Here is a 23,306-nt window from a genome sequence, read left to right as displayed (position 1 = left end):
TGTGGCCGCTGCGAGGCGACCTCCGGCCGCGCTGCGGGCCCCCTCCCTTGGCCGGTGACATCACCGCATTCCCGTCCCAGCTCCTCCCGCCTGCAGCTGCAGTGACAGGCGAGCCGGGCCCGGTGGCGGAGAGGAAGTGTGGGGCCGCCGCGCCGAGCCCGTCCCAGCCGAGGCCGGCTCCCCGGGCGGCTCGGGTGACAGTGTCGCGGCCGCCGGGCGCAGCGCGGGGCACGCGCCGGGCAGAGCCGAGCGCCAGGAGGACGCTTCAGTAGAGACGCGGGGAAAATGGCTGATGACTTTGGCTTCTTCTCGTCGTCGGAGAGCGGGGCCCCCGAGGCGGCCGAGGAGGACCCGGCGGCTGCCTTCCTGGCCCAGCAGGAGAGTGAGATCGCGGGCATAGAGAATGACGAGGGCTTCGGGGCACCTGCCGGCAGCCATGGGGGCCTCGCGCAGCCGGGACCCGCGAGTGGGGGTGAGTCAGTGCACGGGCCTGGGAACTGAAGGGCCTGGGGCTCGCACCCGGGTACCTGGCGGCGCAGACCCGGCCTCAGGGCCCCGCGGCCGAGTGAAAAGGGCCTGGTGTGGCCGGTCAGGTGCAGGCCTGAGGCTGCGTGTGTTTGAGAGGGACCTGGTGGAAATGGGGAGGAATCTTCTTGGAGAGCTTCATCTGAGGCCCTTCCTGGGGCCGTGAACCCCGTGGCTCTGCGCACAGGAATTTGTCATGATATTTCAACCCAGGGCCAGCTCCACCGCTGCCCTGGCTCTGAAATCCAACACGGTCCGGCTCTCAGAGTCCCTCCCCAGCCGCCCCTTGGTCTGGTCATCCCAGGTCCCCACCTAAGCCCTTTGGGTATGGGCAGAGCCACAGACCTCCCAGCCCCTCAGTTTTAGCTCTTTCCTACAGCTGGCAAAGCAGGGGACAGGACACTGGGTGCTCCAAGAACTCACAAACCTTCTTTGGGAGACCACCTGCATCCTGCTGGACTAAGCACTTTATTTACATTAGTCACTTCATATGCGTTATTAAACCCATTTCAGAGAAGGCAAAACCGAGGCTCAAAGGGTACACTACTGAAGCAACTAGTAAGTGGGCAGTGAGGATTTAACCTGTTTCTGTCAGACCAGAAACTCAGTCTCCTCTTGACCACTCTGTCTTCCATATGCCTGGCTCTGGGTTAGAGACCAAGATGGGGGGCGGGGCAAGGGCTTCAGTTAGATGTGGTCCTGCCCTCCTGGGGTTTCTAACTGTCCATTAATGGTTGTCTAAAGGTGGTGCAGGGCTACTGTGGTTAGTTTTAGATCCCGGCTCAGGGCCTGCTCCCTGTGATAGCATGTTTATCAAGGATTTTCCTGTTCTTGTTCTGGCTTGAAAAGACAGTTTCTTAAAATATTTAGTTAAAGAGTAGATACCTTCATGGGTGCAACCAAAACAGCCTGTGCTTCTTGTTAATGTTGTTGTTTTGGTGGGTGTTTATGGGCCTGTTGGAATGAGTGATAGCTTACATTTAAAAAAAAAAACATTTATAAGTTAGGTTCCTTATAGTCATATTTGTATTTATTCAACCTTTATTGAGTGCCTACTGTGTGCCAGGACCCCTGGGGGTACAGAAATGAATACGACAGTTTCTGTGGCTTGAGGAGTTTGATATATCTTTATATCCGTTGATATAAGAAATGTAACAAGTGTGGGCGCCTGGGTGGCTCAGTCAGTTAGGCTTCTGCGTTTGGCTCAGGTCATGATCCCAGAGTCCTGGGATCAAGCCCCATGTTGGGTTCACCGCTCAGAAGGGAGCCTGCTTCTCCCTCTCCCTCTGCTTGCTGCTCCCCTGCTTCTGCTCTCTCTTTCTCTCTGTGTCAAATACATAAATAAAATCTTTAAAAAAGAAAAGAAATGTAACAAGCTTTTTGTAACATCTAAGAAATTGGAGGCCCAGAAAACCTGAGTGTCTTACTCAAAGTCACACAGCCATGAGTGACAGATCTGGGACTTGAGCCTAGCCTTCCCAACTCAGGGCCCCACACTCTTCCAAATGCTATAGCAGTCACGCTAGGAGGTGATGGGCAGTGGGGGTGGCTTTTGCTACCCAAGCAAGCCAGAAGTGGAGGGCTTCTGTGGCAGCAGCTCCTGGACCCTCAGCAAGATTTGCACACATCCCAGGGAATTCGGAGGAAACGCTTGCCTCTATTCATTATTCACTAGTCCACACTGCCTCTGTGAAACCACCAGTTTTCTTGGTCTAGCTTGGCCTCGAGGAGGCCCCACTGAGAAGAACTGATACCAGAAGCCCTTGACAGAGAGGGGCAGGTAGAGCTTAGGCTGAACGCAGCCAGAGGCATCTGGAAGTTTAAGCAGATTGTGGCCTCTCCCAGGTCAGTGGGGTTCCAGGGGGTGACAGTCTAGATGGGAGTTTCCCTCTGTGGCAGAATTGGCCCCAGACCACAGAGGGCCAGGGGAGAAGCAGAGACATGGCCTTCTGAAGGTCTTCCAGACCTATACCTGCTGAAGCTGCCAAAGTTCTGGGTCAGGGAGGTATTACAAGATGGTGGCTCAGTAGGTGGCCAGACAGGATGGAATTGATCTGACCTACCTAGGCCTCTATGGTGCTGAGCAAGTAATCTTCCCTGACCAGTGGTGAATGTCAGAAGCTCAGATGGGGTGGAGAAACAGTGCCTAGGCCTGCTGGGAGCTGGGAGAAGCTGGCTTCCAGAGCTGCCGCCCATCAACATGTCTGAGTCTGTTCTCCTAGACGATGCTCCCATGCCAAGTGCCCCCCTATGGGGCTCCCTGCTACCCCGGGGTGTGGGGAAGAGGTGTCTGGTCTAGATCTGAGCCGGATCCGTATTGAGTCTCTCCTCTGGGGCTGCATCTGGGGCCAGTCAAAGCAATGGACACTTTGTTTCCATTCATCAGCCTTGGGGAGGGCCTACAGGTTTACATTTTCACACCCAGATTTCTGAGCCCCAGCCTGGCTCTGCCTCTGACTTGCCCAGTCAGTTCCTGGCAAGCCTGTTTCCCCTGCTGGGCCTAAGTAAGCTCCCAGGAATGTTCTGGACCCTGTCTGCCCTTGTTGCCAAAAGGGGTCAGGAATCCGAGGGAAGCAACGCCCACAGCGTTATCCGTGGCACTCGTATCTGCCGCGGTCCTGTTCTGCAGGCCTCTGACTGTGGACATGTGATTGTAAATGTGCAATAATCAGAAAGCATTGTGAGAACAGATACTCGATTCTATGTGTGGGTAGGTGTGGATTCTCAAAGCGGCTGAGATTTCATCTCCAGAGGAATGTCCACAGGACTGAGAAACCGAGGCAGAGAGACTTTCTGAAGACCAGGGGAGGCACCGAGACTGTGGACCAGGGGCCCAAGACTGGTCCGGTCAAAATGGGGTGGGGTAGGGCAGCTTGCACTTCAAGAAGGCCAGGCGTCCCACCTGGCACATCATGGTGAATGGACACTGATAATTTCAGGCCCCGAGGAGGTGCCCCAGGAGAAGAAGCCCCTTTGCAGATGTTGCCACTAAAATCCCATGGTGCCCCCCTTCGCCCCCTGACTCAGGGACCAGGCCACCCGTGCAGGAGTCACCCCAGCTGAGTGAGCAGGGATGACAGGAGACATAGTTGGTTAGAATCAATCACTGTTTGAAAATTTCTGTCAGCCGGGGATTATTTCCGTTAGATTAAGGATTCCTCCCTTCAGTCCCCAGGCTGAAATCAGTGTAACTCCTGCTCACAGCCCTATCTGGCTGGAAAAGGGATGCTTGTCCATCTGTTGGAAGCTCATGTCACTTCCTGTGGCTCTTTGCTGGGAAGCATCACAGTTTCTGAGAGGCCTTAGGAAGGCTTTCCAGGTCACAGTAGACTCCCAAAGAGCTGTTCATTGTCCATTTAGCCAGCATGCCCTGCTCACCCGTTCTGCTCAGGAGCCCTTAGGAACTGAATAGGATATAGAACCGGGCTTGATAGGGAGTGTATGACCCTTGGGAGTTCACAGATAATTGCCTAAGAGGGTGGGGAAATGCTGTGCCTTATTGTGGGATATCCCAGAGGTGAGGCCTTTCTTCAGGGCCTAGAGAAGCAGGGGAAGTAATGGAGGTCTTCCCAGAGGAGGTGACTTGTGAACTGAATCTTGAACAATAACTGACTCCAAAAGAGCATTGTGTTGAGAGAGAAGGAGAACAAAAGGCATGGGGAGCAGACTGGTGTGTGTGGGGAAGAAGGAAACCAGAATAGGTTATTGTTGTTGTTGCTAAAAAGTTTTTTGAATTTATGTATTTGACAGAGAGAGAGAGCTAGAGACCACAAGCAGGGGGAGCGGCAGGCAGAGGGAGAAGCTGACTCCCTGCTGAGTGAGGAGCCCGATGTGGGACTCGAGCTTAGGATGCTGGGATCATGACCTGAGCCGAAGGCAGACACTTAACCAACTGAGCCACCTAGGCACCCCCCAGATTAGTTTAGTTTAGTTTTGTTTTGTTTTGTTTTTACAATTTATTTATTTACTAAAGAGAGAGAACATGCACGCTTAGCAGGGAGTGGTAGAGGGAGAGAGAGTCTCAAGCAGACTCTGCCCTGAGCACAGAGCAGGATGCTGGGCTTGATGTGCTCAATCTCACGACCCCAAGATCATGACCCCAGCTGAAACCAAGAGTTGGATGCCCAACCGACTGCACCCTCCCAACCCATCCCCAGGATAGCTGGTGAGAGGGACTTGTGGGAAGCGAGGCAGGAAAATGGGCAGGGCCAAAGGGTAGAGGTTCTCACATGCTATAGTCTGAGGTTTGATGTACTCGCTCAACAAGTATTTATTGAGCCCAGCTATATGCCAGGCACTGTTTCCGACGCTGGGCACTAGCACTGAGTGAAACCAAGTCCCTGACCCTCACGAGGGGCCATTCATGTGGGGAGGATAGATAGTAAGCCCCTACACAAATAAGCATACCAGCCAGTGGTAAGTACTATAAAGAAATACTGCAGGGGCGGGAGGGAGGGTCGCGGAGCGCCAGGTGTCCGAGAGGGTCCGGGGAGGCCTCTGCTGAGATAAGGTTTGAGCAGAGGCAGAAGGGAGTGAGGGAACAACCCGCATGGTGTGGGTAGGAAGGCCTTCCAGGCCGAGGGAAAGAACCTGCTGGTCCCCAAGGCAGGAGCCGACCCTAAAGGCCACTGTGGTCCGTGGGAAGTGGGTTTCTTTCTGGCTTGCTGTAGTGTCATAGGTAACTATATGCTTTACAAAATATCAGTGCTGCTGGTTGGTTTGAAAGAGGGCTGGGAGAGGGTGAAGTTGGTGTCAGGGAGGCCTGTGAGTGATGTATTTATTCATGTTTATTTAACACATACGTTTCCGAGCTCTTACTGAGTAGCGGGCGCTGGGTACGCGTCTGGGAAGGGCTGTGGTGAGGAGCAAGGACCCAGGTCTGGCCTTCTAGGTATCTGCCACTAGCAGGGTAGGCAGACTGGACAGAGAGCAGAGGGCAAATTGGAAGGTCACCGTTGTAGCAAAAGCCACAGGAATTTGTGACTAATCAGCTATCAGGGAAAGGGACCGGGAAGAGTTATTGTTGAGGGCAAAAGAAAATCCTTTTGGGAGGAGCAGAGGGAGGAAAAATAGGCCAGGTGCTGCCTGGTGGGGGCTGCCGTTCCTGCTCTCCCAGGAGGAGCAATTGCTCGAGGCATGGCAGGGACAGGCAGCGGCCTGCTAGGCCCCTCTCCATTGTGCACGCAGACACCGCCCTGAGCCGACAGCCCCTCTGCCGGCTCACTGGGCCCAGGCCCCACACACAGTCAGGCCATTCCTAGCCATGGCCAAGCGTAAATCACTTTCAGGTAGGTGAGGGGCTGTTACTGGCTGGGTGGCTATTGGCAATCATCTAGCCTCTCAGGCCTCAATTCCAGTATCTGTAAAATGGGTAGATAACTTCATCACAGAGTAGTGGTGAAAATCAGATGTGACAACGGCTGTGAGAAGGCTTTGTCAACAGTCATGGCTTGATTCCAGCTTATTTATGTATCCAGTATGTCTACATGGGGAGCGGGTGTTATGGCACGCCTGGACATAGACGGAGGTTGGCTCAGGGCACTAATGTAGGACCGTCTGTGTTTGCTTTAAGCTGCGCAATGAGTAATGCCATTTCTTTGTTCTCTTTCCAGCTGGTTCTGAGGACTTGGGGACCACGGTCAATGGAGACGTGTTTCAGGTAAGCAAGATTCTGTTGTAGCAGCGTAGGGACTGACAGCTGGGCCTCGGTAACTTATGGCCCCATCACCGGTAGTATTAGGGCTCTGGTTATTCTGTTCTGCATTAGAATGGGAGCATCGGCAAGGGTTTTGACATGTTTTCTTTTCTTTTCTCTTCTTTCTCTCTCTTCTTCCTTCCTTCCTTCCTTCTCTCTCCCTTTCTCTCTTTCTTTTCCTTCCTTCCTTCCTTCCTCTCTTTCCTGTTATGTAGGGGAAAGGCACAAAGAATAAGTACCACTATAGACTGGGATTGATGGCATGTGGCCATAGGTTGCCCATGGTGATGTCTCGCAGGGAGAGATAAAGTGGCCCAGAGTGGCACAGTGCACACTGGGCCCTGGCACGCTTGCATGCCACTGGTGGGAAGCAGGACTGAGTGGCCATGTCTGAGCATTTTAAGTGGGCAGGTCTTTGATCCAGAGATTCCACTTGGAATCTTCCCTAGGGAAAGAATTAGCCAAAGACTCCCAGATTTTTGTGGGATTATTTACAATAGCAGACAATGTGGTGAGCATAGAATGACATACACAGGAGTTGAGTCACTATGTACTACATACAATTAATGTAACATTGTATGTTACAGTATTCAAATAAAAAGGTAAAACAACAACAACAACAACAAAAAACAGACAAACTGCAATGACTTAAGTATCCAGCGTCAAGGGCCTGGGCAGGTAAATTGGAAAACCGCACTGCCATTCAAAAGAGCAATCAGAGCTTTCTGTATTGATATGAAAAGATGCCCACGATATAACAAGTGGAAAAGTATCTTGCAGAATAACTTACACAGTTTTGGTTTTTTTTAAAGATTTTATTTATTTATTTGACAGACTGACATTACAAGTAGGCAGAGAGGCAGGCAGAGAGAGAAGTGGGGAGGCAGGCTCCAAGGCAGAGGCCCAACACACTGAGCCACTCAGGCGCCCCCAGTTTTTTATTTTTATTTTTTTAAAGATTTATTTATTTATTTGTCAGAGAAAGAGAGAGAGAGAGAGAGCACAAGCAGGCAGAGTGGCAGGCAGAGGCAGAGAGAGAAGCAGGCTCCCCGCTGGGCAAGGAGCCCGATGTGGGACTCGTTCTGGGATCATGACTTGAGCCGAAGGCTGTGGCTTAACCAACTGAGCCACCCAGGCATCCCATTTTTATTTTTTTATTGGGCCAGTTTTTTATTTTAGAAATATATTTGCACAAAATCTCTGAAAGGATGTGCCCCAGCTGTTAACAATGGTTAAGAGTGGTTAGCCCCCACGTTGAGGTGGGGAGGGGTGAGATAAGAAAAGGAAAAGGCTTTCACTTTCATGGGATTGTCTTAAAATTCCTCATAATGAGGGGTGCCTGGGTGGCTCAGTGGGTTAAAGCCTCTGCCCTCGGCTCAGGTCAGGATCACAGGGCCCTTGGGATCGAGCCCCGTATCGGGCTCACTGCTCAGCAGGGAGCCTGCTTCCTTCTCTCTCTCTCTCTCTCTCTCTGCCTGCCTCTCTGCCTACTTGTGATCTCTGTCTGTCAAATAAGTAAATAAAATATTAAAAATAAATAAATAAAGTTCCTCATAATGATCTTATACTACCCCCCCCAACACACACACACCTCCTAGTAAGGCTGTTTCTAGTTAAAATTACTTCTATCTGTACCCACCTCCCCCTTCCCCACATTCCTACACAAATGGATTTAAGAGTCTTTTTTTTTTTTTTTTTTTTTTAAAGATTTTATTTATTTATTTGACAGAGAGAGATCACAAGTAGGCAGAGAGGCAGGCAGAGAGAGAGAGGGAAGCAGGCTCCCTGCTGAGCAGAGAGCCCGACGTGGGCCTCGATCCCAGGACCCCGAGATCATGACCTGAGCCGAAGGCAGCGGCTTAACCCACTGAGCCACCCAGGCACCCGGATTTAAGAGTCTTTACACTGGGAGACCTTGGACCACAGATGGCATCCCCAGTATCCCGCAGACGGAACAGTCTCCCGCTCCCCCATGCTTGGGCAACATAAAGTCTTCGCTAGTTGAGGCTTACTTCCCACTGGGCTGGGCCGAAGACCCTTGACGCCTGGGGCTGCAGCTTCAGGATCTCCCGAGCCCCACCCCATTGAGGAGCTGGCCTTCCAAGTCCTCAGTGGGGAATAAACAATACTTTCTTATGTAGGAGGGCTAGGCTCGTACCTTACACGGGGAACCTAGCCAAGTCCCATTTCTGGAAAATTACTCAACTATCAGCAAGCTAGAAAAGTCAGTGTCCAAGACTTCGGGGGCTTTGTGTCTCCTTAGGCCTGAGAACACCCAGTGAGCTGTGTTTACTCCTCTACAATCCGGTAGATCATGGAGACCCGGACAGCCCCTATCCTGGGCACACTCAGAAGGACTTCACTTGACCCAGAAGGTCTATATCCTGAAGTGGAGATACACTTAGAACTGCAGAAATATCTAGAACACTGTGATCAACCTAGTTTCCCCTTTCTGTAGCTAAGGATCTTGAGGCTTCTTTGACCCTGACCATCCCCTGCCAGCCTCACTTTGTATTTGGTAGATACAGGGAACCCCATGCCTCCTTTCAGCATCAGTGGGAACTCTTATTCTCACTGCTACTCATAACCCATGTGTGTTTATTTGCAAATCATTCCACTCCATGCCATCCTAGAATCCTTACAGGCAGGGGAGGGGTCAAGAATGAGGTGAGTCACTTAGTGGCCAAGCTCAAGTTCTCTTAGATCTCCTGCCCCTGATGTGGTGCCCTCTGTCCCACCCCTTGTGCTGGAACTGGCCTGCCACAGCGGCTGGATCTTTCGTAGAAAGCCCCCGCAGACTTTTGTAGGATTGACCGTAGACTCGGATCTGGTTTGTGCTGCCGGAGGTGGGTAGGGGGAAGCCTTGAGTGGACATGCCCAGCACTTTCAGGGGTCCTGGGCAGAGCTCTCTTGCTACATTTCTTATTCTATCCTGGCAACCTCTGGGCCACAAGGGGGTTCAGCTATAAACCTGGTCCTCGAGTTGTAAGGGTAAGTCTGCCTACACCTATTCCAGTCCCATCTGGCATTGCCAGGGACAGGGATAGAAAGCCCCTGCAGGCCTCCCTCTCCCTGCACAAACTTTCTCTCCCCCCCATGCATTGCCATCCTCCTCCTCTGAGCTACTTAGGGGAATCAAGAGCGCAGCTTAGCTTTAGCTGGAAAATCCCAAAGATGCCTCATCCTTCTGGCTGTCTCTGGAGCCTCCAGCCTGCCCCACAGAGGCTCTCAGGGTCATGTCCAGCAGAGGGGTCCCCCAGGAGGGGGAGTGCCAGGGAATTGGATCAAGATAAGCCTGGCCTGACTGTAGCCTTTTGGTCCCTGCCCCCTTCCCTGTCGAGCTTGGGGGCTGAGGGGAGAGGGGGCACAGTGCTCAGAGCATTCCTGCAGTCCCTGGGGAGCCCGCCTGGGCTGCCAGCCTGTAGCTGACCCGCTTTCCTCTCGGGGGCACTGAGTGATTCAAGAGGAGCCCTGCTGTGGCCCTCGGATCCCAGTGCTCACTGGCAGGGGTTTGGAGCAGGAAAATGAGTCCAGCGGGGCCAAAGAAGTGGAGCCAGCAAACAGCTTCTCAGGGCTCGGCGCCGCCCACACGGCTGTGTGGCTGTGTTCTTCCTAGCCTGGCGTGCGCGGAGTCTCCTGGGCAAACGGTGAGCGGCACAGCCCCGCGGACCCGCCGCGGTGCGTGTCCTCCGCAGCTTACAGCGGACCCCACTTCTCACTCCCATTTAATAGGCGATGAGACACAAGGAGCCTGGGGAAAGGACTTCTCAGAGGTCACATATCCACTGAGTGGCAGGAGGGGACCTAAAGCCCAGGGCCTCTGATGCTGTGTGCCGTGGGCTTTGCAGACAGCCGCTGGCCCCTTCATTTCGTCAGCTCCCAAGACGTGAGTGCCACCCACTGTGTTAGGGGCGGTGGATGTAGGCAAATCCCCCACTGTCCTCAAAGAGCTGGCTTCTGACAGAGGACAGAGCCCTGGAAGGAACTGATGGTAGTGCAGGATGGTCACGGCTCAGATACAGGGGTGGTATCAGGTGCTAGGCGTTTGAGTTCTTCACAATGTGTCAGGCATCACCCAGGAGCTCTCCGCAGATGAACTCTTTTCATCCTCCCAGCACCCCCGTGATGGAGGTTCCGTTTTTACCCCCATTTCACAGACCAAGAGGAGGATGCCCAGGGAGCTTTCATAGCTCACTCGTTCTGCAGCGGGGAAGAGCTGCGACTTGAACCGGGATCCTGCTCCAGGTGCCGCACTCACTCACTCAGTGAGTGCCACCGGGAGGGGCTCCTGGAAGTGGGTTTCCAGGCTGCCCAGGGGCACATGGGTGGTCTTGGCTGGTAGGAAAGAACGTGCAAAGGTACAGAGGGTCACAGGCACTCTCTTTGGGCCTGGCCTGGGGCCAGTGGAGTGCTGGGGGATCCCAGAGAGGCCAAAGCATCACAGCTCATGTGATGCGAGGGGAGTACCCCTCACCCCTACCAGCAGCGCTGGGCACAGCTACCATGCGGAGCCTGTTAGTGGGCCCTGCTGCTGATGCACAGATAGGGGAGGCCCATCTAGCTTGGCCAAGCTTCACACCGTGGGCCTTGGGCATGGCTGCCTCTGGGCACCGTGTGCTTGAAACTACACTGAGCAGTGCTCAGGGATACGTGGTGCCCTTGGATGTGCTGCTCCAGGGCCCAGGAGAAGCACCCATGGGGGTCCAAGTGGCTCCTTGAGGCTGCCCCCGCACCCAGGCTGGGGTGCTGTGGTGGGCTGTGGCAGAAGAATTTGGAGTGAACTAGAAGGCCTGGGCTTCAGTTTCTGGCTCTTCCCAACCAGAAGGACTACTCTTAGATTGTTCTGAGTTGATTTCTCACTTGTCGAAAGGGGATTAAAGGCCCTGCCCTGCTGTCCTCCACTGGCTGCTGGGAAAAGTGCTATGATGCCCAGGGAAGCTTCTTCTAAGTTCCTGGACATGCTTCTCAGTGAGCTGAGGGGTGGTAGTGTGTGGGTGTGAGACATGGGAGATGTGGCAGGGGACACTTGGAGGAGCAGGCACCCTCTCCGATCTTGGGGAAATAGACTTATCAGAGAGACAGAGAGTGTGTCACAAATCACATGACACAGAAGTGACTTTGGTCCCTGCTGCTATGTGGCCAGTATGTTTCACATCCGGGAATTCAGTTGGAGTCTCAGCTCTGCCAGTTCCCAGCCCAGTGACCTTGGGACTCTGGAGCTAGACTTTCTCGACCTATAAAACACTGATGATAAAACCCATCATGCAGAGCTGTAAAGATCAAAGAGAACTGTTTAATTGTGATTTCTCTGCAAGCTTTAAAGCACTATAACCTGGGCATCTTAATTTTAGGGTAGGCTTTATAGGGATGGTGGGCCTGAAGGACACCAGTGTGACCAAACTCCCACCCTTCTGGAGAAGAGACCCTTCTCCAGCCCACATCCCCCACCCCTTTCCCTCCCACACCTGGAAACATCACTGTACTCAAGAGTTTCCCAAAGGCACTGCCTCCCCCCTCCCCCGCCCCGCCTTACCATTTCAGTCTAATCTGAAATGGTCTTTCCCTGTCTCTTCCCGCCCTACTCTGCCCCAGACTAGAATGACCTTGTGCCTGCTCTTTACCTGGCTTGTTTTATAGCATGTACTCTTGCCATGGCCCTCGCTTGTGAGACACTCCTCCTGCCAGACTCCTGGGGGACAGGTGGTCTTGTTCATCCATGGCCCAAGCCTGAGCAGATGCTAATTCATTCACGAAATGTTCTAGAGATCCTCCTACAGCCAGGCCTTCCCTGTTCTAGATACTATACAGAGACAGGTGGTCTCAGTCCTTATGGGGCTCACTTACTTGTGGCTGGGGTGGGAGGTCGGTGGAGACAGAGAGTAAACATGTAAACACGTCATTTCAGATAGCCAGAAGTGCCATGAAGAACATGAAACACAGCCCCTTAATAAACACATATACACAGAGGTAATTGCAGTTGTCTGCAGATGGGACATCCTATAGGATTACATCCCCCCCCACCACCCCGCGCCTGGCCTCAGGACAGGGTTGTTCCCGGAAGGGGGCAGGGTGGGGCACACTCATTGTCAGTGACCAACTTGTGTTCTCCAGATTAGAGCCCTGGAAGGGCCCCTTGGGTGTGGTGAGAGACTGTCTGAATTGAAGTGTAGTGCTGTGCCAGAAAGAATAGGGTGGTGCTCCAACTGTCCCACCCAGGGGTAGGCCTGACCCCAGGGAGTGCCAGGCTACCCGCCCTGCCCTGGGCCTATCCTTCCCTCTGCCCAGAGACAGCTGGAGACAGCAGTCCTCCCATTCCCGCTGTGTGCTCCTTCACTGGGCTGCCCACACCCCATTGGACAGGCATTGACCCAGCACATCTGGCTCCAGGGGTATGCATCTATGAAGCCACTGCTTACTGAGCACTGGTGTGTGCCAAAGACAGTGGGGAGCATCCCTGGGTGGGGGGCGGCACCAGACACTGTCTTGTGGGGAGAGGATATTAAATACCAATGTTCCTGACTTTTTTTTTTTAAGATTTTTTTTTTTTATTCACTTGTGAGAGAGCACAAGTTGGGGGGAGGAGGCAAAGTGAGAGGGAGAGGGAGAAGCAGACTCCCCCTTCAGCAGGGAGCCTGGTGCGGGGCTCTATCCTAGGACCCCAAGATGCTGACCTGAGCCAAAGGCAGATGCTTAACCCACCGAGCCAGCCCTCGGTCTCTGTTGCTGATAGTTTTGATGAGGGATTGAAGGAGGAGCACAAGGAGTGGTGAAAGGATGGGGCAGGGGTTCAGAGGCTATAAATGAGGACCTGCTCTGCCCCCCAGGAGCTCCTGGTCCAGCCGGGAAACTCGAGCAGAACATGAAGTCTGTAACAGAAGCACAGAGAAGAAGGGGTGTGAGATCTGCCGAGGGGGGTGGATATCCTAGAGCTGGCAACTCTAGACGATAGAAGATTTCATCAGCTGCAAAAGGGAGGGGAGGGCAACACTTGCAGCTAAAGCAGGAGGAGCCAGAGGCTTGGGGCCCGCAGGAGTGTGTGGGGTGTGTGCAGACTGGAATGTGTAGGGGCGGAGTGTCGGGAGCGTGGGGTGGCAGGAGATGAGGCTAGACTGGGGTGGCAGGAGATGAGGCTAGACTGGAAAGGGTCCGTGGCTTTGCAAGACCAGAGGGGAGTCACAGCCTTGCTGGGTTGAGCTCTTAGTCCCCAGCTCTTGGGAGTGCCTAGCTCTGGCAGGGCTGCTGAAGGAAGTGGGCAGAACCCCGGCCTGGGGGGCGCCTGGGTGGCTCAGTGGGTTAAGCCGCTGCCTTCGGCTCAGGTCATAATCTCAGGGTCCTGGGATCGAGTCCTGCATCGGGCTCTCTGCTCAGCAGGGAGCCTGCTTCCTCCTCTCTCTCTCTCTGCCTGCCTCTCTGCCTACTTGTGATCTCTCTCTGTCAAAAAAAAAAAAAAAAAATCTTAAAAAAAAAAAGAACCCCGGCCTGGGAATCAGAGGCCTGAACACCGGCCACGACACCGGCCACGACATCACGCCATCACTCCTGGCCTCAGTTTCCTCCCCTAGAAGATGAGAATGAATAATAATAATAATTCTAGCTACCACTCACGGAGCCATCACTCCACACTGGGCCCGCTTCTAGATGTCCTACAAAGACAGTCCTGTGGAACTCTGAGAACAGCTCTTAGAGGTGGTTTTATTATTATTTTCATTTGGGGATGAGAAGGCTGAGGCTCAGCAAGGTGGAGCAACTTGTCCCTGGTATACGGGCACCTAGTGAGCTGTGGAGGTGGGATGTGAAACCAGACCATCTGCCTGCGGTCTCAGCCACGGCCATCCTGCCTGTCCCAGGGCTGCTCACTCACATAGCAGATGTTCACTGAGTGTCTTCTGTGTGCCAGGCTGGGCAAAGGGGACATGGCGATGAGCAGGCTAGACAAGGACCCTGCTGTCATGAAGGTAGACAGTGGACAAGCAAACATAAAGTGAGGTCATTTCAGATTGTGTAAGTGTTAGCGGGTTAATAAGACAGCAACAGAGACTTTAAGAACAGTAACACAGGGGACTCACTGTGTGCCAAGAAGTGTACAAGGTTCTTTAGATATTTAAATTCCTTGCCTTCTTCTATCAGCGTGAAGAGGTGGCTGCTCTTACCAAGCCCGCTTCCTGACCAGGAAGGTGAGGCACACAGAGGCCCCGTCACTTGCCCAGGTCCCCCTTGGGGGAGCATTGTTGGCAAAGGGCACAGCAGTTATAAAGGCAGGGTACGGTCCCAGGAGGCAGCAGGTGGGAGGCTGTTGGAGCCGGCTGAGGCAGGCACACGTGGGGGTATCTGGTGCTCAGGCAGCAGTGGCAAGAGGGCCAGGCACAGGCTGTGCACACTGCTGTGTGTTTGTGCCCTAGGAGGCCAACGGTCCAGCAGATGGCTATGCGGCGATTGCCCAGGCTGACAGACTGACTCAGGAACCCGAGAGCATCCGCAAGTGGAGAGAGGAACAGAGGAAACGGCTGCAGGAGCTGGGTAAGAGCAGGCCTGAGGCTGGGAGCGGCTCCCAGCTGTATTGGCTGTTTGGCACATGTGGGACTGGGGCAGCCTTAGGGTACAGAGTCACCCCCTTGACCCCCTGCTCGCACTGCCTTAATGTGGGTTGGGTGAGCATGGGCCCTGAGGCTGCCTGGCAGGGGCCGAGGGGAGGACTAGCCAGGACAGCTGTGCCCTCACATTCCTACTGGAAAGCTGCCACTTACTCTCCTTTTGGGGTCACAGATGCTGCCTCCAAGGTGACAGAACAGGAGTGGCGGGAGAAAGCCAAGAAGGACCTGGAGGAGTGGAATCAGCGTCAGAGTGAACAGGTTGAGAAGAACAAGATCAATAACCGGTGAGAGGCGCTGTGGGGACATGAGGGGACTATGAAGAATGAGGCCATGTGGACAGTGACAGAAGTTATGGGATGGGGACTGTCTTGTGGATGGGTGATTTGGGGGCAAGAACATAGAGGCAAGAGAAGCTGAACCCCTCAGGGTTGCTTCCTCAGTTGCCTGTGGAGTTCAGAGCCCTCCAGAGGCGGGACACTGTTGAGCTGTCATCTCAGCATGACACAGAGAAGCAAGTTCTGTGGTGAGCAGAAGAGGTCCTGGGACCCTGGCATGGGAGCCAGACTGCCCAGGGCACCACAGTTAGTGTCACAGAAAGCACAGGCCTGGCCGGGAGTGAAGAACTAACCTGGGGACAGGATTTTACTGCTTGTAGAAGTGGCAACACTTCAACCCAGAGAGGCTAAAGAATAAAAGGAAGTTGGTGGCCTGTATGACCGAAAAGGCCAGAGGTGGGACTGCAGGACTAGACTTGGGGGCTCAGACGAAGTCAACTGGCACTCACTTTTACTGTCTCCCGACACCGCTTTCCTCTCTTATCTGGAATGGGACAGGGGGCTGGGGGGTGGGGGCAGATGGCCACCATCAGCTCCAGGCTTCTGCTATACTCTTTTGGCAACCTCTGTGAAAATAGCATCTTGCTCCCAATGGCTCACTGGAATCATTGACCTGATCCTCACTGGTTTGGTATGGGTCCTGTGCCTGTCCCTGAGACTATACCAGGTGAGGGACTCTCTGATGGATCCTGCCTGGACAATGGTCCCATTTCCTGGGTTGTGCATGAGGTCAGTCTCACCCAAACCACAGGGACTGAAGTGGGGCCAGCCTGATCCTTCCAAAGGCAATGAGGTTGCCCTTCCTGGGAGGAAGGGGCTGGATGCTGGGCAGGCAAAGACAGTGGATGCCCACCAGAGAGCAATTTCAGGGAAATGGTCTCAGACCACTTCTGAGACCCTGGCCAGCAGCTCTGCCCTTGGAACTGTGTCCTTTGGGGTAGTGGCTGGCTTAGGAAGGCAAGGCTGGCCCTGGGAAGCTGCTGTGGGCCAGGCTCTGGATTGGGCACTGGGGAAGGATGTAGTCTGTATCCTTGAAGAGCTCAGAGGAGAGAAGCACACATGTGCACATGAACTCACCAGTAGGACTTTCTACAGGAAGGCTGTGGAAGCAGGGGGTATGGGTGGGGGAGGGACCTCTGTGTCTAGGACCTGAGCTTTGCAGGATGACTGGAAGTTCATTAGGGCAGGCTTGGACAAGGGTGTTCTAGACCAGGGAACAGCATAGTGTGAAAGGCTATTGTCTTGGGCACCGGGGAGTGGTAGGAGAGAAGGCAGGAATGAGGAGCCCCATGGGGAGGGCCTCCAATAATGGTGTTGGACAGACGGGGGTTGGAGCCTTGGAAGGCTTGTGAACAGGAGAAGTAACATGATCAGGGCAGTTTTAGAAAAGGTGCTCAAGCTGGCCCAGGATTCCTGCTCTCCTTTCTGGGTCGTGGATGACTGCTGAGACTCACAGGACTATGCTTCCTAACACTCTCCAACTGGAAATACTAATGCTGTCTCCCTTTCTCTTTAACCCTCTGCCTGTCTGTCTGCCATCTGTCTTCCCCCACCTAACCCTTTCCCCTCAAGGATCGCTGACAAAGCATTCTACCAGCAGCCAGATGCTGATATCATCGGCTATGTGTACGTGTCTTCTTTGCTCCTCTGTCAGGGGGAGTGGGAGAGGGCAGGGGCCCCTGTGTATGCTTTGAGTGTCCTGCTTGTGGGCTATAAATGAGTGTGGCCAGGCGGGGAGTGGGGTGGGGATGGGGCAAAGATCAGAGCAGGAGGTAGTACAGGCGCCCACCTTCACCTCTGTCGCTGCGGCAAGTGTTTATTGAGGATCTATTCCTCCTGCAGTCAGCTTTGCTGCATCAAAGCAGAGCAAAGAAAAAGAATGCACTGGCTATCTCAGGTGGGAGGGGCAAATGGCGAACAGCCCAGCTCTGTCCTTCTGAGATTCCTCTTAGGGTTGGGAAGTGGGGTGAAGGAATCTTCTATTGAACAAAACGTCGAGTGCCAGAGGCATAAAGAAGAGATGTTCCCCCAAATATCCTCCCCATATTCTACTCCTACCCCCAATGCACTGCTCCTTCTCAAAGCCTCAGGCCAAGTTTGGTGACCAGACCCTGCCTAGACCACTGTGGGCCCTTCTCTCATATTCCTGTTTTGCGGACGAGTCAGGACTATGCCTAATCTGGATCTGAAATGGAAGATGGGGTCCCTGTTGATGGGTGGTTGACAGCCTGAGGGTATGTTGGGATGGTGAGGGGAAAGAAAAGCAGGGATGAATAAGTGGTTCCTGCCACGGGTGCACATGCCAAGTATTTGGTGTCCCAAATACTAAATACCACTCTGGGGTCACCCTTAGCAGGCCTCTGATGCTGTCTAGGCTGGCATTTCTCTTGCAGGGCACAGGGCCCATCAGAGAAACAGTCTTGTGTTCCTTCCTTCTGTCCTGTACTTAGTGGGACTTGCCCAATGCCAGTCTCTGCTGGAACAGGAATAAGACATGGCCTGTCCCCATAAGTTGCTCATGGTCAGGACAGCGTTGTCCTAAGGGCCGTGTGGAAGGGCACACCAAGGCCTGGGAGCCACCGTCTGCGGGGGGAGCCAGGGCAGGCTTCAGAGAGGCAGGCCCTTCAGCTGGACCTTACAGTGTGATGAGCTTAGTGGTGATGGTGGGAAGAGGGCAGGGGCAGCCTCTGTGAGTGGGGCGTGGGGCTGTGGGGATGGCTGGGAACTGAGGACAGGTCAGCTTGGGGCTAGATGCAAAATGCCTGTTGGCCCAGGTCTGCCAGCCAGGGCTCAATCCTGAAGTCAGTGAAGATCTACGGGAGGCTTCCGACAGAAGAGTCAGGGTGACCAGAATATCGGTGCTGGGGAATACGCTATATGGGGGGGGGGCGGTTTCAGTACTCTTGCTGCACTTGGGGAAGTAGCACCCAGGGGGTCCTGTAGAGGGGAAGAGCCTGGACCAGTGCTTCCCAGACTTTTCTGTGCCCTAAAATCACAAGGGGACCTTATTCAAAGGAGATTGGGATTCAGTAGGGCTGAGGCGAGGCCTTGAGTCTACATTTCCAATGAGCTCCATGGTGAGGCCAATACCACTGGTCCATGTACCACACACTATACAGGCAGTTTAGAGGACAGTCTCCTGCTGATCTAGCAGGGACAGCTCCTAAGACAGCACCCTTCATCCCACCGGTCATCCAGCTCCACACAGTGCTTTACTCTTTCCAAGCCTGCACACACATTGCCACTTTGTGAGATTCTCAAGCTGGTGAGACGGATCACCAAGGCGGAGGCTCTGCTCTTCTCTCTACAGGTTAGGAAATGAGGACTCAGAGGGAAAGGAAGATCACTAGGCAGAGGTCAGGCCACCCCCCCCCCACCCCACCCCAGGGCACAACCAAGGAGATCAGTGGATCAGTGGATCAGTGGAGATCACTGGTAGAGCTCCCTGCCTGGCATGTGGCAGAGCTGATCCTGCTTGATACACAGAAGGAGCCGTAAGGAGAAAGGGGCTTTCCAGGGACTCTTGCTGGCCAGAGGATGCAGAACCAGCCCTCTTCATGGAAGATATTTTAATTGTTTTCCTCTTAATGAGTCCCGCATTTGGGTCTGCACTCTACATTCTATTTCTCCATTGTTCCTTAATCAGTGGCTTCTATAACTGTCCACCAGAACTACTGATGAACAAACCCCCAGTTTTCAGCCTAACCTGATTCCAACCAAAAGCAGATACTTCCATGGAGCATTCCCCAGGCTGTGGCTCCAGAGAGATAAGTCATTCTGGGCTAAAAAGAGCGCTATAGTCAAATAAACTTGGAGTGTGGTGGATTCTGTCTGCATCTTACAGTCTGCCTGGGAGGTTCGGGGTGCACCCTGGCACAGTAGAGGCTTTGGAAGTTTTGCTTTAAAGATCCTCTTTAACTGAAATTTCCATGTGTATTTGACCACAACCCTTTTCCAGAGAACACTTACAGGGTCCACAGAACACCGAGGCAATGCTGAATCAGGTACTTCAGTTAGTAAGGTGGTTAGTTAATGTCCTACCTCTGCTAAGTTTCTGGAAATGTTTAAAATAGCTGAGGTACTGCATTAGTTTCTCCAAGGGTCTTTAGGTGTTGGGATTCCCAGGTTGGGAACTCTGGCTGGAGAGGTAATGAACAGAGTGCTACGCTGGGCAGGGGTAGGGGAGGCTGGCAAGGGAAGATCATTCTGAGGTGAGTCGTGCACTCAGACCTGAATGAAAAGAAGTGACAAGCTATGAGCAGGTCTGGCAGAAAGCATTCCAGGGAGAAGTGACAGCTAGTACAAAGGCCCTGAGGCAGGACCAGAGTAGGCTTCCTCTGATGCCAAGGCTGTCCTGGGGGCCTGAGGTCACAGGGCACAGGGCTAAGAACTCTGGATAGACTACCTCAGAGTAGGCCAGGCAAAGCAGCCTTCCTCAGTAGGAGCAGAACATAACTGATTCAGGAGAAAGGCAGACAGCAATGAAACTTCTGTCCTGTCTCTACCTGCAGGGCATCTGAGGAGGCTTTCGTGAAGGAATCCAAGGAGGAGACGCCGGGCACAGAGTGGGAGAAGGTGGCTCAGCTCTGTGACTTCAACCCCAAGAGCAGCAAGCAATGCAAAGATGTGTCCCGCCTGCGCTCGGTGCTCATGTCCCTGAAGCAGACACCACTGTCCCGCTAGGTGCCTGTCACAAGCATGGCCACAAAGCATGGGCTGGGCCTGGGCACAGGAGGAGCAGCTGCTTCGGCCAGGGTTGGGGGACAGCGCCTCCAGCAGCTGCTACACACAGCCTATCTGTTCCTCCCCATCTCCCGGGGCTGGGAAGGGGAGCCCTCCCCACTCTCACCCCATTCCCTCCTGGCCCTGTGGCCCAGCCCCTCACACCTCCTCTCAGTCCACAAAATTGTGACTGTCCCTCCTGATGTATTTTTTTTTTCTTGGCTTAAAGGGTGTGTTGTTAACTCTTTTTACACTTATTTATTATCATTCTTATTTCTCTGGAAGCCATAACTGGTGTCAGGGCTGTTTGTGCTTAGAATTTTCCCAGCTTCATGGCCTTGAGAGAAGGTGAAGCTAGCCCCCTGGAAACCATCCCACCTGGAAGTAGGTGTCCCAACTTGTGTATGTCTGCTGCCTCCCTCTCCAGGAAGAAAGACAACCTCTAGTGGAATGCTTTTGCAATCTTAATCCTTTCTGATCTTTGAATAAGCCTGTGAGGTAGGGACTCTGTTGTCGTCATCACATAGCCATGGATACCAAGGCTCCCAGAGAGTAAGAAGGTTTAAGTGGGAGCAAAGAGGCAAGACCAGAGGTTCCCTGTGGTGGCTCCCTCTAAGCCCGGGTTGAGGCTGGTGAAGGTCGCTGCTGCCAGACTCCTTTCCTTGGGTCTGGCCAGTACCCTCTGGATGTGGAAGACTCAATGCTTTCCCTCCTTCAGATAGTGTCCCCTGCCTTGTAGATCTGGGATAAATACTCAGTGATCATACCTTCTTCAGCAGAGGTTGCAAACAGGCTGTGTTTAAGCCACTGTGACCTGTACAATGTTTAAAAAAATTTGAGTAATCGCCAACTTTATTTTATTAGAGATGCCATAGCAAAGTACCGCAGTGTCTGGCACAGAACAACAGAAATTTATTGTCTCACTGTTCTAGAGGTCTTAAGTCCAAAATCAAAGTGTCAGCAGGGCCACATTCCATCTGAAGGCACTAGGGAAGGATCTGTTGTACAGGCTTCTCTCCAAGCTTCTGGCAGCCTCAGGCATTCTTCGACTTGTGCATCACTACGATCCCGAGTTGATCTTCATATCATCTATGCAGTCTATCTTTGTGTCTAAATTTCCCCTTTTTATTTATTTATTTTTTAAAAAGATTTTTACTTATTTGACAGACAGAGACCACAAGTAGGCAGAGAGGCAGGCAAGAGAGAGAGAGAGGGAAGCAGGCTCCCCGCCGAGCAGAGAGCCCGATGCAGGCTCGATCCCAGGACCCTGGGATCATGACCTGAGCCAAAGGTAGAGGCTTAAACCCACTAAGCCACCCAGGTGCCCCTAAATTTCCCCTTTTTATAAGGAAGCCAGCCAGAATGGATTAAGGCCTACCTTAATGACCTCATTCTAACTTAATTATCACTGTAAAGACCCTATTTCCAAATAAGATCACATTCTGAGATACTGGGTTAGGACTTCAACATATCTTTTTTAGGGGAACACAATAGCACCAACAGCTAAAAATAATGGCCTTCCTCTTTAGAGGTGCCATAGTCCTCACCCCTTCCTATCTAATTCTTGAATCCATCACCAAAATGTACTGCTTCACATTTATAATCTCTGCCTTGCAACTGAGAGACCATGATGAGAACAAGAAACTTAGTGGGCCCCTACTCATACACTTCTCCACTTAGAAAGCTAGAGGGTGTTAGGGGGCCCCCAAAGTGTGTCTTCCTTACTTCCTCTTTCCTTTCTGGCAGCTTGCAGCTGGTGTTGAAACTGAATGGAGTCATACATGGAAGGAAACTGGGTCCCACCGAATCAGACTTTAGATCTGACCACAGTCCAAGAATACTTGAGACTTTGCATGAATGAGAAACTCACAAGTTGCCTCTTGTAGAGTTCACTCAAGGTCTCCAGCCCCTTTTCTTCCTTAATCCTAAAACACTAGATACACGGAACAATGGCAAGCTTTGTGACTACACTCTTACCACTCCACCATGCTGCCTTCTCTGAGGCTCAGTTTCCTGTTCTTTAAGATGCATCAAGAACCAAGTGGGGGTAGTCTACATCAGTGGAGTCTAGATGCTCTCAGGAGGTGGGAGTGGGGTGAGGAGCAGAAGCAAAGTGGAGGGCAGAACCTCCCTGCCTGGGGCAGGGCCATGGCCAGCCTCAACTGAAGGAAGGGTTTCCAGTTGAAGGTCTGAAGATTGTTGGAAAGATCAGTTGTTGTTGTTGTTTTTTTCAAATAGCATCACTCTACCGAATATCGAACTTTAACAAGTTCCCCCAGGTGATTGTTACCAGAAAAGTTTGGTAATCATTAGACTGCAAGATTAGACAATCTCCTAAAACCAAAGACCAAAAACCCTGGGGGTGCTAGATTGAGAATGAATTCACCAAACTACAAGTGGATCAGTTTATTAAGTAGGAAGTGAAGAGAGTGGGGCACAAATACAAGTATGCAACACCCAAACAAACGAATCCGAGATTCCCGAAAAAACACTTGTCAGTTACACAATTGGCCACTTCCTCGCCCGCTGATAGAGGCCTTGTCAGGGGAGACGAAGGAATAAGTCAGGTAGCGGGGCCGGTGGTTGCTCCTGGGGCCGGGAATGATCTCCGTGTAACGTTCAAGGCCAGGTCTCGGACTCAGGATCGAGACCTCATAGCAGATGCAGCCAGACCCAGCAAGATGGCTGCGACCGTGAAGCCCTGGGCAGCGATCCGAGTGCGCATCATGAGCTGAGAGCGCCGGCTCTGACCCCGGTGGAAGCAGTAGAGGCCGTAGGTGAGGGCGGCCGCCGTGCCCAGGCAGCCTGAGGAGGGGACAAAGTAAGTGGGGGAGTAGCACGTTCCGGCCCTGGAGGCCCCTCCCCGCCGTGGGCCTCCAGTACTCGGAGTCCAGAGCTCTGAGTAACGGCGGAGGCAGAGGGGGCCTAGTGGGAGGGTCTGGCGGAGGAAGGGTCCTCCCAGTTACAGCGCTCGCCCTATCTCAGGGCCCCAATCCCGCCCAACTCCTGCTCCAATCAGGATCACCTCTCACCCCCCCGGCCTCGGCGCCACAACTGTGGTCCGCTCTCACTCCCTTCCCCCTTGGCACTCCCGGTCCTCACCTAATTCATTCCCTCAGACATCACTATCCTCTCCGTCTACAGTTCCTATGACACCTGCTTACCTATGGGTACCATTGGGTTCTCGCGGGTCTTGCGAATAAATTTTTCCTTGAAGCTTTCTTGAGTGCGGTAGATACTGGGGCTAAAGCCCTCAATGACTGGCGGCTGTGCTGGTTCAAAGGGTGGCCCCGGAGTCACAGGACCAGGAGCCGCCATGTCTCGGGAAGCTGCTTTGGGAAAAAATGCGAACGCTAAGCTCCGCCTTCTGATGAAGTCATTGAAGGGGAGGGGCGAAAGGGCTTTGCTGAGCTTGTACGCAGACGCCAACCGCTCGTT

The 23,306-nt window shown here is 53.1% G+C and overlaps 2 protein-coding genes across 3 annotated transcripts; one reads left to right on the top strand and one right to left on the bottom strand.

The window, feature by feature from the left end:
- The first annotated feature begins 186 nt into the window (after positions 1-186).
- On the top strand, positions 187-20,115 carry CLTB (clathrin light chain B). 2 transcript variants are annotated; one of them, XM_059417402.1, is made up of 6 exons: positions 187-472; positions 6,138-6,184; positions 14,620-14,737; positions 14,984-15,095; positions 16,719-16,772; positions 19,658-20,115. In XM_059417402.1, exons 1-6 carry the CDS (start codon positions 286-288, stop codon positions 19,827-19,829), a joined length of 690 nt encoding a protein of 229 aa, XP_059273385.1. In that variant the 5' UTR covers positions 187-285; the 3' UTR covers positions 19,830-20,115. The 2 variants fall into 2 exon arrangements, with proteins under 2 accessions (XP_059273385.1, XP_059273386.1); XM_059417403.1 differs by lacking the exon at positions 16,719-16,772.
- A 2,144-nt stretch (positions 20,116-22,259) lies between these two features.
- On the bottom strand, positions 22,260-23,237 carry HIGD2A (HIG1 hypoxia inducible domain family member 2A). The gene is made up of 2 exons (XM_059417408.1): positions 23,033-23,237; positions 22,260-22,673 (listed from the first exon to the last, which is right to left on the bottom strand). The coding sequence occupies exons 1-2, from the start codon at positions 23,184-23,186 to the stop codon at positions 22,507-22,509; spliced, it is 321 nt and encodes a 106-aa protein (XP_059273391.1). The 5' UTR covers positions 23,187-23,237; the 3' UTR covers positions 22,260-22,506.
- Between the last annotated feature and the right edge of the window lie 69 nt (positions 23,238-23,306).

The sequence above is a fragment of the Mustela nigripes genome, chromosome 12, assembly GCF_022355385.1.
Source record: "Mustela nigripes isolate SB6536 chromosome 12, MUSNIG.SB6536, whole genome shotgun sequence".
In the NCBI taxonomy this organism is placed as follows: Eukaryota; Metazoa; Chordata; class Mammalia; order Carnivora; family Mustelidae; genus Mustela; species Mustela nigripes.
This window is presented reverse-complemented; position numbering and strand designations above follow the sequence as displayed.